The following is a 13,902-nucleotide window of genomic DNA, read 5'->3' as shown; positions in this document are numbered from 1 at the left end:
AACCCAAACTTATTACCCCTATAGTGGATATAGAGGCGCTTCCCTGGCAAAGTGTTAAAAAAATAAGTCTATTTTACCAAATAATATGTATAGATAGAAGTTAGCACTGTCTTTTGAAATTGTGTCCTCAGAGTTACGGGTCTCTTTTAAAATACCAGCGTAGAAAATCTGGCTTCCAGATGGCGCTTGCCCAACGCACGCGGGCGGCGGGCGACCCTGCCCGGCTGTGGCTGCGTGACCGCCGCGATAATCGCTTCCCGCCCGGCCCTGCGCTCCCGAGCAAAATGGCGGCCCCGCCGACCTCAGTGAGCGCCGCGGCCACGTGATGGCGGCGCCCCCGCCCCGCGGGAGCTCGGCGGAGGCGGGAGCTCGGCGGCCTGCTCCGCCCCGCCGGGCCAGCACCTCCCGTGGGCGGTGGGGCTTGGCGGTTGTCCGCAGTGTGGAGTGGCGGGGCCGCGGATAGCGGCAGAGGGTTGCAGCTCGGCGCCCGGGCTGGGATGTTGGCGCACGTAGGAGCAGGGGTGTCACCGCCAGCCGCGCTCGGTGCGGGGCACGCTCAGAGGGGGCTACGCAGGATCATACGGAGGGTTTTTGTTTTATTGGAGGCTCGAGTGCCCCCCACCTTGGGATTCAAAACGAAATTAATTTTCCCCGAGAAATAGCTGGAGTGCAGTGGAAGCCATTGAGCGGTCATTTGCTTCTGTGGGTGCCATGTAAGGGTCTTCTTGGCGTCCAGTGTCACACAGAGCAAGGAGGGACGCGGGACGGAGCTGTGTTTCACCACAGGAGGAGCAGGCAGAAGGAGAGAAGAGAGAGCTAGGAGATGTGCCATGGGGAAAGAAGTGTCTTTCCTCTCTCAAGGTTGTGAGGAAAGCTATGGGCAAGGCTGAGAGTGGAGTGGTGGGACAGAGCTTGTGGTCCGCCAACTTTTCCAAGCCGGTTTTAATGTGTATATATAGTACGTCTGTGCATGCAGGCATGCATGCAGCTGGTGCGAGGTGACCATCTGGTGAGGTTAGGAAGATGAGCGGCGGTGTGGTCTGTGATTTCCTCATCCACGTTCATTGCAGTAAAACATGCTGAGGAAATGCTGTGGCACCATGAAGCAAGAAATATGGGACAGCTGATCACAAGGAGGAGCCTGCTTTATTTTCTGCTTTTCTTTACTGGCTATCATGATTTACAAGGTAGAAGCGTGAAAAGCCAACTCTGCTTTCCAGGACGCAGAAATGTTGTGAAGATGCCTCTGAGTGTCAGAGACGAGGCTTTATCCTCAGAAGCGCTTCTTTGCCTGTGGGCTCTGTTCAGGCATTAGAAGGCAGGGGCTCAATAACCTGTGGTGGTGAGGAAGGCAAGAACTTCGCCATGGGGTACGGCAAAAGCTGGATCTCAAGGAATGAAAGCGAGCACGTCCCGTACCAGGCTGTTACCAGAGCCCTGGAGATGAGGAACGCTTCGGCTGGGCAGATGGTGTGGCAGGGTGGGAACCACAGCGGGGCCAGTGCTGTGGAGAGCGAGGAGCACGGCGAAGAGCAGACCTACAGGCATTTCACTACCACGGTGCAAATTGTCATCTTCATAGGCTCTTTGCTGGGTAAGTGGGTGTTGCAGGAGTTTGTTGTGGTTTGTTTAATCTTATGGTCAGGCACTGCAGACCAAATGGTAACTAGCATCGTTTGCTGCCTTAGTGACTCTTCTTTTTGCATTTTAGGTCCTCAGGTGTATGATTTCAAGTTCTTTGTGGGTTTTTGATGTGTAAAAGCTGTTACTATATTGCTATTCACCACAGCTGAGAACTGGTACAGTATAGTAAACTTTTCTATCAGCATTTTAATGGGCAAAAACTAAGTGGGTTGATTACACTCTTATTTTCAACTGTAATGGGATCTGTTCTTTTTACCATAGAAAAGGATGTGGGGTGTTTTAAACAAGTTTTGCTGAATTTCTGTTGCATATTGCAGTAATTCTATATTTGAGTCCTGTGGATTTTAAATGAATCCTTTGGAAATACTTTATGCTGTAGATATGTATAACTGTGTGCAATCTTGCCTACTTGTTATCCTTAAAGTAGGAATCATACACTTTAGATATGTGGTAGTAAACTAATAATATATTGCCATATAACTTTACAAATGGGTGTACGTTTGCTTTCTAGGTGCTTGTAGTGTGTTGTTTTGTTAGGAATACATGTGCATTTCTTACCAAAGAAAAGCGAAATAAGCCTGATGGTGAGTCAAGTTAGCAGTGTTTGGGAGATCAGTAAGCTGAATTTCAATAAAATTTCACTATTATCTAAATGATTCAAAGCAGGTTACTGGAAATGCTGAGGCTTTTCACACACGGCTTGACTGAGAAAGTCTCTCTTAGGAGAATTCAGTAGGACTTTGTTGATGGTCATTGGCTCTTATTAGCAAGGATTTGTTTTTGTTTTTCCTGTTCTTGAGTAATGCTCAAATCCATTTCTGTGGTCGTAGTAATTAATTCTAATATTGATTTCTTCTTGGTAATATTTAATATCATTTACATAATTTATAAGAAAATGGTAAGCATAGTCTTGGAATAGCACTGAACTCTGAGCTCAGTCAGCGATACTGGTTATTACTGTAAATCACTGAGTCTTCTGGCCTCAATTATTCCTCTGTCCAGTGGGGGTAATCCTGATGGTTCTTTCATTTTTTCTTTTTTTTTTCTATTCCCCAAGCATAGGTAGTGTGGGGAAAGGACTCTCTTCTTCCATATGTTCGATAGCATCTGGCACAAAATGCTGGCCAGCAAATAGTGTCCTAAAAATAACAAGATTGGATGAGAAAAGTCAGAATTTTAGTTATTTATCTTTTGGGTTTTGAGTCTTAAGAGCATACATTTGGATCATATGTCCAGACTTACTTTAATGAGCATGGGTCCTCCAATTTTATTTGACGAAGAAAACAGACACTCATGAGGAGCTAGGAATTTTTAAAAAAACAACCAACTGAAAAAATACTATAGCTAGAAATTTTGCAAGACTGCTGTAAGTCGTGGTTTGGCACTCCTGCAGTATTCTTTCGAGAGGTGGACTATCTGAAACAATTTGGATCTGCTTTAAGGGGTTTATGTGCCAGATTGGATGGCTGGGAGGCTGATGAAGCTTCCAGATCAGTAACTTCTCCAGGCCTATTGAAGAGCAAAACAGGAGAGGAAATTGTGGTTTTGTTTTTTTTTTTAAATATGAAAATGCAGTAGTCCAATGACAAACGTTAGCAGTGGGCTTCATGAATTTACAGTGATGGAAACCAATTTTAACTATTTTTTTGAAACTGCCTTCTTTTTCAGTCTCCCTGCTGCCCTGAAACACTATTTTAAGAACACCTATGACACACGCTGAAAACTTGACAGTCTTTAAAAATGTCTTCCCCTATCATCCCTGTGAATGTACTGCTGTTCCCTCTTTACTGAATGGAAGCAAAGCCACAAAGAAGCTGAAGCCCCAATCTCCAGAAGGTCTCAGGGTTTTGGTGCCTGCATGCTCAACCCTCGTACGTGCTAGTTTTGCTTGTGCACGTGCTGCACACTTTCTCTGCATCATCAGGGAAGAACAACTTGATATTTACCTCACAATTATGTTTGCAGGAACACTGTTAATTAAGTTTTCATCTTTATTTGTTCTCTGCCATGGTCCTTAGAGCGTGGGTGGCATTCAGCTCTTTTCTCCATCAGGGGAGCCCCTCAGCTGAGCTACAGAATAGCAGTTCTTTGGTTCAGTGAGTCTCAGGTTCCTCTTTGCAGAGGGGAAACCCTTCAAGGGGACTTAGGACAATCCTTCCCCCTTAAAGCATGAGATGGAGGAGTACTCTCCTCAGAGGTGGGATGTGTGGGTTTGAATCCTTTCTGGTTTGGGTGGATGTGCAACTTGTACATCCCACAACGTCAGTGCGTGCCAAAGCCACTTTGCTATCGGATAAAATAGCACTACCCTTTAGAAAGGAAGAAATGATTTCTGCTTCCAGCTTGAAAGGGAACAAATGTATATGTCTCAGTCTTGATAGTGAACATTGGGGTCTGACACAAGCAGCAGTCTACAGCATGGAGAGGTCCAGGTCCTACAGGAGGGAAGAATCAGAGTTGGGTTGTGAATTTAATTTGGGTTCCTGCTGCGCAGAAAAATGTGATAGTTGTGAGAGAGATGTACACTATGTTTAAGTTCCATCTAAGACCCTTATTTAAGACCTGTGGGGAGACTTCTAACAGTAGGAGAAATTCTTGTGTTTTCCCTGTGTTGTGAAATGACAGTACTGTGATGAGTTTCAAGATATCTCCTAAGGATGAGAAAGAGTCAAACTGTTCTTCTTTATGGTTACTTTACAATACATTGAAAAAGTTTATTTTAGGTAGCAATAGCAATGATACTAGATTCTAGAATTTTTGTTTGTCTTTAAAAGGGATTATGTAGTTGTCACAAGCTTGCCAACGCTTGAACCTGGATGTGACCTTAACGCATATGTCAGAGGATCTAACTGGCAGAACCAACCAGAAGTATCAAGAAGAGGCTTGCTAATTGGCAGGTTTTTTTTCCTATTTTTTTTTTTTTTTGTCCTAATTTGTAGAAAGTTTCCATTGTTACAAATTTCTGATTTTGTAAGGAATCACATTATTCCATATTTGGAATGGACAAAACATCATTATTAGTCTAAAAGTCACTTATAATTTAGGGCAGTTAGAGATGAGAGTTCTTCAGGTAACTTGGTCATGAGTTACTGAGTTAATGAAGCTGTAGTGTGCTTAAATGTCACAGTTTTAAATAGCTGTTCATGTGACTTTGAGTCTGTTTGCACAAACTTCCTACTGTTGCTCTTCCACTGTTTATGTGGAAGTTCTTGCTTAGCAGACTACCTATGATCTTAATATTCAAGGACTGAGGAATAAAATGGGGTAACTCTGCACTCCTTTGGCTGTAGACTACCACGGGGTTTCAGCACAAGACAGGAGGCGTTGAAGGGAGAAATTTGGTCAGTTTAGTTACCCTGATCAGCAGCTTGGTTTACCTCTGTGAGGGAAAGATTTGCAGTATATTCAAGACTTGCAAACTGTGATGCTTAGCTGAGTGCATGAACTGGGGAGTTCATCTGGGGAGTTTGTAATGCTTTGCATATGTTGATGAACTTATTTACCAAATGCACAAGGTGAGGTACTGAGTATGTATGAGATTAGAAGGCCTTGTTAACACTGTGTTCCTGTGCAGCTCCGTGGATAGTAATGGCAGTTCTGATAGTAAGGGCATTTCCTAGCAGGTGAGCTATCAGCTCAGGGCAGGGCTGGAATAAAACAGTAAAATGCTTGCCATTGGTGTTTCTCATTCCACTGTTTGAACTTTATTTGGATCAGGGTGTGTGGAACATGTCACAGAAAAGCACACAAGCAGAAGAACTAGGAAAAGACCCATGCCTCTCGTTACCACTTTCCTTTTCTGACTCATACGTGTACTTGGTACTCCCTGAAATCAAGAGACTGGGTGCCTCGGGAACTCTGGAATGACAAGTGCATGTGTTTCTGGTGTGGGGTCAGGTGAGTTGCATTCAGTAGCCTGCTTAGGCCATAGCTGTGCAGGTACAGTTTGATTAAATCTGTTGCTGTAAGTAACTGTAGAGAAGTTACTATAGGAAAACAGAAGCTAAAATAATTATACTGCCTCTGTCAACTCTGTCATATGAATGACTGTTTTCTGGACCCCTCAATTTCCCTTAACTGGCTTAGCAAAAGGAAAGCTACTGTGTTGAATTTCTGTGTGTAATACTGCAACTTTCATTACCTTAAATATGAGGGAAGGTGAAAGGTACCAATGGGAAGAACTAGCTGCTTTTACTGGCCACTGGAATGATGCAGATGGGAGCAGTGTGACATGAGAAGCAACACATGCTGTCAGTACTGATTCCCTTTGGCTGACTTAATCCTGTGTAGTAAAAGGTGTCAAGAGACTCGAGCTTTGCATTCTTAACTTTTTTTTGAAAGATGTAGAAGTCATCAATGGAAGAATGACAATGGTAGCGATTTGCTTTGAGATTGACTGCTTCACTTCCACTAATCCCACACAGATCTGTCTGCTCTGCGATTCCCTGTGTATTCTGCCTGTCTCAGGTTAGATAATTTTTTTACTGCCTTGTAAGAACTGTAGGAACTGTTTTGTTTTGTCTAACCTGTGTTTCAGGCCAGTTCCCTCCACCTGCCACCAAATGGATGTGGCTGAGATGACGAAATCGGGATTACTTGTGGAAGTGAATGATAATTTGCATTAACTGGCTACCCACTGTCCTTAGTGGGTAAATTCAAATGGCTACTATTGAAGGGATGGTGTTGTTCATGTGAAGTTGATAAAAGGAAGGATAAAATAAAATTTAGGTTTAAAACTACTGCCCTGTCAAATTACCAAAGTTTTGAAGATGGAGCCCATATTCTCCATTTCGGCCTGTTACCCTGTTTGTCTGTCTCTGGGTTCTTGTTTCAGAGTCTTTCTTCTGAGTATGTCCACTTGACAGTGTTCTGCTACTATTGCCATAGTAGCAGTGCCATCAGTGATACAAATTAATAACAAAAGCACAGCTTTTTGTTCAGTTTATAAAATTGCTTCTCTTTCAGCAGGAGTAAAGTTCTGCTTGGGATTTTTTTCTGTAAATCAGAAAAAGAGTTTTGATGAGTTTTGCTGATTGTGTAGTGATTTATTTGGAAGAAGACTGACAAGTACCACTCAAATGGTAGAGAAGGAAAATTTGTAGTGTTCCCATGTCCGTGGGAAGTTGGTTACTCTTGCTGGAAAATAGTTAGGCTTTAGCTTCTGTATGATTTGTTGTGATGATAATAATTGCATGTCCTGGAGCAATGCAGAGCACTGACAGTTGTGCCCATGACTCTCTGATTGTGCTAGCTTGTCTGTACCTTTGCCATGTGTGGATAAGGCCTGTTCTCACAGGGCAAGTTGAGGAACCAGGAAGTTCAGGAGCCATTCAAGGGGAGAGCAGTTTTTGTTGCCTGCTACTGCGGTGAAGAGAAGACTGTGATTTGACTGACTGAGATCAACGAGCCAGGAGAGTGAGACTCTGCTGGCTTCTTCCATAGTGAGTAATAGACTGGGAGCTGCAGCTGGTTGTGCAGATCTGCATTGGCTTTACAGATAAGAGGACCCTAAGGTAAAGAAATTTCCGCCATTTGAGAAGCATGCACAACAGATCTGTAGTATTACCCTAGGAAAGTGTTTCTTGGGTTTTATTTTCCATTCTCCCCCTTCTAAGACCTGTGTAAACTGGGTGCATTCTAGATTTTCTCTTGTTCTGTGTCCTGGTTTCAGCTGAGAGGGTTCATTTTCTTCACAGTAGCTAGTATGGGGCTATGTTTTGGATTTGTGCTGGAAACAGTGTTGATAATACAGAGATGTTTTTGTTATGTGGACCTGTTGTTGAGCAGTGCTTACACAGAGCCAAGACCTTTTCTGCTTCTTGCACCGCCTTGCTAGTGGGATGGCTGGGGGTGCACAAGGAGTTGGGAGGGGACATAGACAATACAGGTGACCCAAACTAGCCAAAGGGGGTATTCCATACCATGTGACATCGTGCTCAGCATAAAAGGGGGGCTAGCCGGGGAGGGGCAGCAGCTCCAGGAGGCGTGGCTCGGGGACAGTCCGGTTTCAGGACAGGTCTGACCATGCAGTCTGAGTTGTACGGTCCTTGGGTGAGAAACTGCATTGTGTATCACCAGTTTTGTATACTCTGTTAAGTACTGTTTTGTTTTGTTTTGTCTTGCCCTCTCCCTTTGCTATCCTAGTAAGCTGTCCTTATATCAACCCACCAGGTCTTGCCTTTTCCTTCCCATTCTCCTCCCCATCCCACTGGGTGGGGGGGGGAGGGGAGTGAGTTAGTGGCTGCATGGTGCTCAGCTGCCGGCTGGGGCTAAACCACGACATTCCATCATTGTGAAGACCATAATAGTGAGTTGGAGCTCATGCAGTAATTTCACTCTTCCATTTTTTGGGGCATATCTCAGGCTGTTTTGGCTTTTAATTATTAACTACAGCATGGTAGGACTGCAACTAGCGCTGCAATATATTTCAGTAATGCCCAGCAGAGCAGCCAGGCTGCAAAAGGGGGATCACCAATGCTGTTGGTGTTACTCGTTGCACACTCACAGTCAGAAGAAATAGAGGCTTCAAATCGTTCAGTCTGAGGTCAACGGGGTAGAGCAAAGTTTATAGCTTGTTTTTCATTAGATTTAAGAATTTAAATTTGTAACCTGAAATTTATAGTATTTTTTAATTCAGATAATTTTTTCCTTCCACCCCATTCTCCAGCATGGAAAGAAAATAACAAAAAGCTCTAGTATATTCTTGGCTGCTATTCAAAAATGGATTAACAGTTTATGAAAATAGAGTATTTGAAAATGGTAACTGTGAAAAAAATACTAGCTATTTGATTCAGAAGAATACGGAGTTACTGCTTTTATTCTTGCGGCTGTTGCTAGTTTGAAGAAGCTTACAGGTGGACAATGACTTTTCAGTAGGTGACAACTTAGCTGGTGAATGATGAATCAAAGATGCTTTTATTAAGGCTTGCGATGACATAGGGTTCATTTTCAAACCAAGTAAATTTTTACTAGCTTCCTTTTTATCAAAGAAGATTCTTGAGATCAGATTTGCAGTGAGTATAGAAATAAAGCAATATTGCTCTACAAAGGATATTTTTCTCTTGCCATTAGAGGTAATCAATCTGCAGAGACTAATTATTACTTTAGCACAGCAACCAAACCTTTGACAGAAGGAAGAGGGAGTATTACTTCTGAGCTTTGGCAGGGAGAGGTTGCCGGAGGTGGCTGCAGCTGCTTTCAGTTGAGTACAAGCAGTGAGAGGGAATCCTAGAAATGAAGAAGAGAACCTCCAAAGAGCACCTGTAGCCAGCATGCACATGAGCTTAGCTTGAAAGGGAGATAAAATTGATGGGTGAAATGCAATGGATAATAGCACCTTCTATTATTCTCAGAAGTGAAAGGAAGACCTTTTTAAGGGAGATCAGGATATAGGCTTGTCACTCTTAACATGGATTTTTCCACGGTTCACTTTTTTACATACAAATTTACATACCATTATAACTGCAGTTAAATGGGGGACCTCGTATGAGTTGTGCTTTTACTGATTGTAGCATGGGTGTAGCTGAATGTTTGTGTTATGTTAGGCTTAGGTGAGATTATAGCCCAGTTTGTAGTTTCTATTCTTTTCGTATTTCCAATGTCTGAGAGTCTTTATGTGCTCCTGAGGTTATTTGAGTTTGTTCACAATTTTCATGTTAGCCATGTAGATAAAACTGCATTAATTTCTTCTTTAAAAATATCATTCATTTCAGACATTTAGGGAAAAAAACCCACACTAGACAATTGATGAAAATTATAATGAGAAGAAGATGTCCTTAGTGCCAGTGTCCACTCCCCAGACTGAATATGCACCTTACAGTTAGTAAAAAATGCACAGAAAGTATCCTAAATAATCCCAAATCCAGGAAACTTTCCCAGACCTTGTAGATCAGTGCCTTAACTGGAGTTTGTACAGAAAGAAATGTCACTGGAGAGGCTGAGGATGCTCTGATACAGTTTGAACTCTAATCTAGTGGTTATAGCACTTGTTTGGAAGCTGTGGGTTAGACTGGTTACCTCCTGATTTCTAACCACACTGTGATGATACCCAGGGGAGATGTCCTTTGAAAGAAAACCATGCGCTTTGAAACATACTGGCTTTCCACGTGGAAAGTGAACGAACCCCTGCTGCCTTCCCAGTGTCCTGCAGGACAAGAAGAGGCAGGGCTTAAGGCTTGCTGCTTTTCCCGAGGATTTCCTATAAGCTGTTTGGCTCCAGCCTCTCCCTGCCCTTAAAACTGGTTTTCATTTCCCTGTCTTGACATCTGTGCACAGAGATGTAAAATGGAATTGTTACAGCACCTAATTTATAAAAGGAACAGATCCCTTCTGGGATACAATCCTACATTAACTGGCAGTCTAGGTAACATGTTTGTAAAGGCAAATGTATACTAGCATAAGGAATAAATATTTGTATCTTGGAATAGCTACCAGTGAAGTTTGCCACAGGCATCTTCTATAAAGAAGGAAGAAGGGAATCTTACAGTAAAAAATACTGCAGGTACCTGATTAAAGGCTAAACTGAGAATTTTTAGAGAACGAAGGGCATGTCTGCAATAGCTCCAGCAAAAGCTTGTAGCCCTGCCCCCAAAAAGGGTAGAACCTTCTGAGAGGGGGGGAAAAAAAAGGCGCACCATAGGTTTGGGCATGGGAAGGATGATATTTTGTTTCTACTGGTGTCACTCTTAGAAAAATTAGAATTGTTTTAGATGAAATCTTCTAAACTAGGCACTTTGCATAGATTGACTTTGTTGGTGATTACCTGAAATGGTTAAAGTTTGGCAGAGCAAAAAGTGACTGCCTAAAAATCAAGTAATGATATGAGTGGTAATATTTGCATGTAATAATAATTGCATAGTAATAACATGTTAGAGTATCGTAACATTACGATAATAATTTTCCCCTGCATTTTTGTGTGAGTAGTTCCAAGCCTCAGGAATAATGGACCCTGCAGCAGTTAGCCCAGCTCAGGTTGCATCCTTGATAAAGTCTGTCTGGAATATGTACTATGCTTTTGCTTTTTATGTGTTTTCAGTGAACTACTAAGCAGTTCTCTTCAGAAGAAAAATTGAGTTTTGGGAGTGGGTGAAGAAGAGGGGTTGTGAGAGCCTCTGTGGTCTCCGTTGCTATGGAGACCTCTCTTCTTCCTCTGCTTCAGCAGAGGCGCCTTGTCTGGCTTTGGCTGAGGGGCTACTCAGATAACACTGCTGCGTTTTAAAAGACAAGCACTGGGAAAATAACGATTTACCCAGCCTGGAGATGTGTGAGGGGCAATGATTTATACTTGAAATGCAAGTGCCTGATATGCTGGGGATACTGTATGCTGGAGTGTTACTCAGACACCTGCTGTGGGTGGTTAGCTGATGTCTTTAAACATCGTGTGTGTTGAGGATGTTAAACTGATCCCTATTTAGGATGAAACTGATTGATGCGAGTCATTTTACTGTCTGTAGTCCCCATTTGAACACTTTAATGACAGCTATGAACCAGAGCTGTTTAACTAAGTGGCTGTCACGTTTTGCTTTTCGTTGTGAGTTACATTTGCTCAAATGCCAGCTGGTGCATGTGACTGTTTTGAACTTTGGTGAAAGTTTAGATACATCAGGGGTTTTTGTGTTGGATATTATGGGCAGTAAGTTAGTGTTTCAGGCATGAATGAACCCAAGCAGTTAGAAAGAATTTTAAATGGTCTTAGTTCTGTTACTGATCTCATTTAATGGCTTGCTATCAAGCAGGCGCCATGAGCACTTCAATGAAGTTTTTAATCTCTTCTGCTCATCTTTCATAGTTAATTTCTTATTTGTGTGGTGTTGGAAAAAGTAAGTTTGCCACTTACTGGGAATGTTTTTCAAGATCCAGGAAATTGTATACTTTTCTCCCACTCAGAAAAGATGCTGGTAAGTGTTTAGCTGCTGCTGAATCACATAGGCTGACAGAGGTCAGCTTACTGTAGGTCTGTGTCCAGCCGTTGCAGAGCTGAACACATATTCCCAAGAGGCACATACATATATATATGCACCAGCCACCACACAGACTGATATAGAAAGAAGATGCAGCACTCATGCAAACACAAAGAGCACCAATGGCCTCATCCTCTTCCCCTCTCTAGCTGCTCAGGGTCAAAGTCCATTAGTGTAAAATACATAAGCACATACATATGTGCACATCGATATGGATCCCTCTGTAGTAGCTGGTCTTAGACACCCAGTCGCTGGCCTGGAACTATGACCTTACCAGTAGCTGACCTCCAAATCCCAAGGTCTCTCCGGTAGCTGGCTTGGACCTCCTGGTCATCCACTAGCCAACTTTCAGAGCCCTCTTGTCCCACCTGGTATCTGGCCCAGACTTATGGCCACAGCAATACTTGCCTCCTTAGCATCTTATCCTACTTGCTGGCTAGTCTGGCTTGATGTTCAGGAGTGATTACACACCGATATACACACCAACACAAATGCATACTCTCTGGTCTCTCCAGTTGTTGCCACCCTGATGTGTGGGCCCTGATGTCCCATGGTCTGACTCTAGTTACTGCACTTGGACATCTGTATGCACACAGACCCATGGAGTAGAGAGCCTCTTACCCATGAGAAGAGTTGGAAATGGAGTTTAATGAGAAGACAAGATAGACTGTGCTGATCAGATGCAAGGCATGGCCAGACAAGTGTACTGACCAAATGCCAGTTTATAGATGGCTTTTATCCTCTTTTCCCTCTAGTCTCCCATACTTGTTCCTCCCTAAACCACTCTGAACTCTCCCTTTCCCCACCTTTTTCCCCCTGCCATAAACATCCCATAAGAAATTTTGTACAATCCCAAAATGGTCATTCCCTGCATCCCAGAATGACTCCCATACCCCTGGGCTAAACCCCCTCAGTTTGAAAGGAGACCTGGGGAGCCTCTCCCACAGACTTATAGATGGGGGTCATCTCTGGCCCACGGGGCTGAGGGTCCCCTGTGACAGCCTGGAGAGGGGTTGGGGCAGGGGCTCCTTTCTCTGAGTGGGTTATTGGAGTTCACCCATCTGCTATTGTGCCTTTCTGCTCCTTCATCTTCATGGAGACAAGCCTGTAATCACATTTCCTAACATAAGGTACAAACTGCACTTCTTTTTGATAATTTGAGTATGATGAGGCTCTGATATCATACAATAGATTTTATGTGTACCAGTGGGAATATCAATGTGAAGTGTTTTGCAGAGAAAAACAAAAGTGGATTTTATACACATGCTGTATATATTTGAGGAAAAACTCCCAAATGATCAAGATAATGTTTTGTTTTCATGCTGTACTTCTTTTGACCCCCTTCTCCCCACCCCGGCCCATCACAGAATTTGTAAATGACTCTGCATTCTTGGGTGTCCAGTACAGGTGGTCACTGGGGCAACAGCTGAACTAGAAGTCCAAACTCTTGGGACTTCTCTGTGTTATGTTTCCTAGACTTGCTGTCTCAATAAGTAACAAGGAAGGAGTTCTCAAAATGCTCTGAGAGTGGGCTAGGTACTGCTAGAAAGTTTGCAAATGGCAGAAATACCAGTGAAACAATTATTGTATTATACCTCTCTTGATTTCACTGCTGATTAATGCTATCCCTGTTGGAAGTACAGCCTTTTGCTTTCCAAACAGTACTGTTACATGTAAGCCTTTTTTATTTTTAGTATCTTTAAATTAGATTTAGCAGCTGGAAGCAGGGACAAGAACTGGTGCCTTGTAGTCAGCGAGCTTCCATAGAAACATTGCAATAAGGAGAATATCCTGGATTGGAAGGCTGGCTGGATAACAAATCACATAACCTCTCATGGTAAGGCATTAGATCAGCCCAACAAGGCAAATGGCAATTATGGTAGTAACAAAAGCAGTAGTGAAGTTGAAATGGCGATGCCAGGGAGGGCTGTAATTGTCTTATTCTTTGCTGATGGTCTTTTGCTGTCATTGTGGATTGCTGGGAGATTGCTGTGGTCTGCTGCCTTTTTAAATGCTTTATCAGTTATGATATTCAACACAGTAATTTACATTCTTCTCCATCATGAATAGTCTGGCTTACTTCCTGACAAATGCGGTCCTTCCTTCTGTTCTGCCAGTTCTCTTGGGGGAAAAAAAAGCTTGCAATTTTTTTGGGCATGGAGGCTATGTTTTTAGTCTGCTTTTTTCTACTGCCTTTGACTTATTCTCTTGTCTGTCAAAGCAATTCCATGCAAGAACTCAACAATTTCTTCCAGAAAACTGATAAAATACGAAGTGATCTTGCTTCTCGTGTAACCTC

General features: G+C 43.0%; 1 protein-coding gene across 4 annotated transcripts in view; it reads left to right on the top strand.

The window, feature by feature from the left end:
* The first annotated feature begins 411 nt into the window (after positions 1 to 411).
* Positions 412 to 13,902, top strand: part of GPR176 (G protein-coupled receptor 176) — a 50,242-nt gene continuing 36,751 nt past the window's right edge. Inside the window, exons 1-2 of one of the 4 annotated variants that reach the window (XM_075754141.1) lie at positions 412 to 1,594; positions 10,574 to 10,670. In XM_075754141.1, the coding sequence (XP_075610256.1) occupies positions 1,366 to 1,594; positions 10,574 to 10,670 (326 nt within the window). In that variant the 5' untranslated portion in view covers positions 412 to 1,365. Of the gene's footprint in view, positions 1,595 to 1,711; positions 1,800 to 3,328; positions 3,516 to 10,573; positions 10,671 to 13,902 lie in introns of those variants that run through there. The other 3 variants (XM_075754136.1, XM_075754138.1, XM_075754137.1) reach the window with 3 other exon arrangements.

Source organism: Balearica regulorum, chromosome 5, assembly GCF_011004875.1.
Source record: "Balearica regulorum gibbericeps isolate bBalReg1 chromosome 5, bBalReg1.pri, whole genome shotgun sequence".
Taxonomy (NCBI): Eukaryota; Metazoa; Chordata; class Aves; order Gruiformes; family Gruidae; genus Balearica; species Balearica regulorum.
This window is presented reverse-complemented; position numbering and strand designations above follow the sequence as displayed.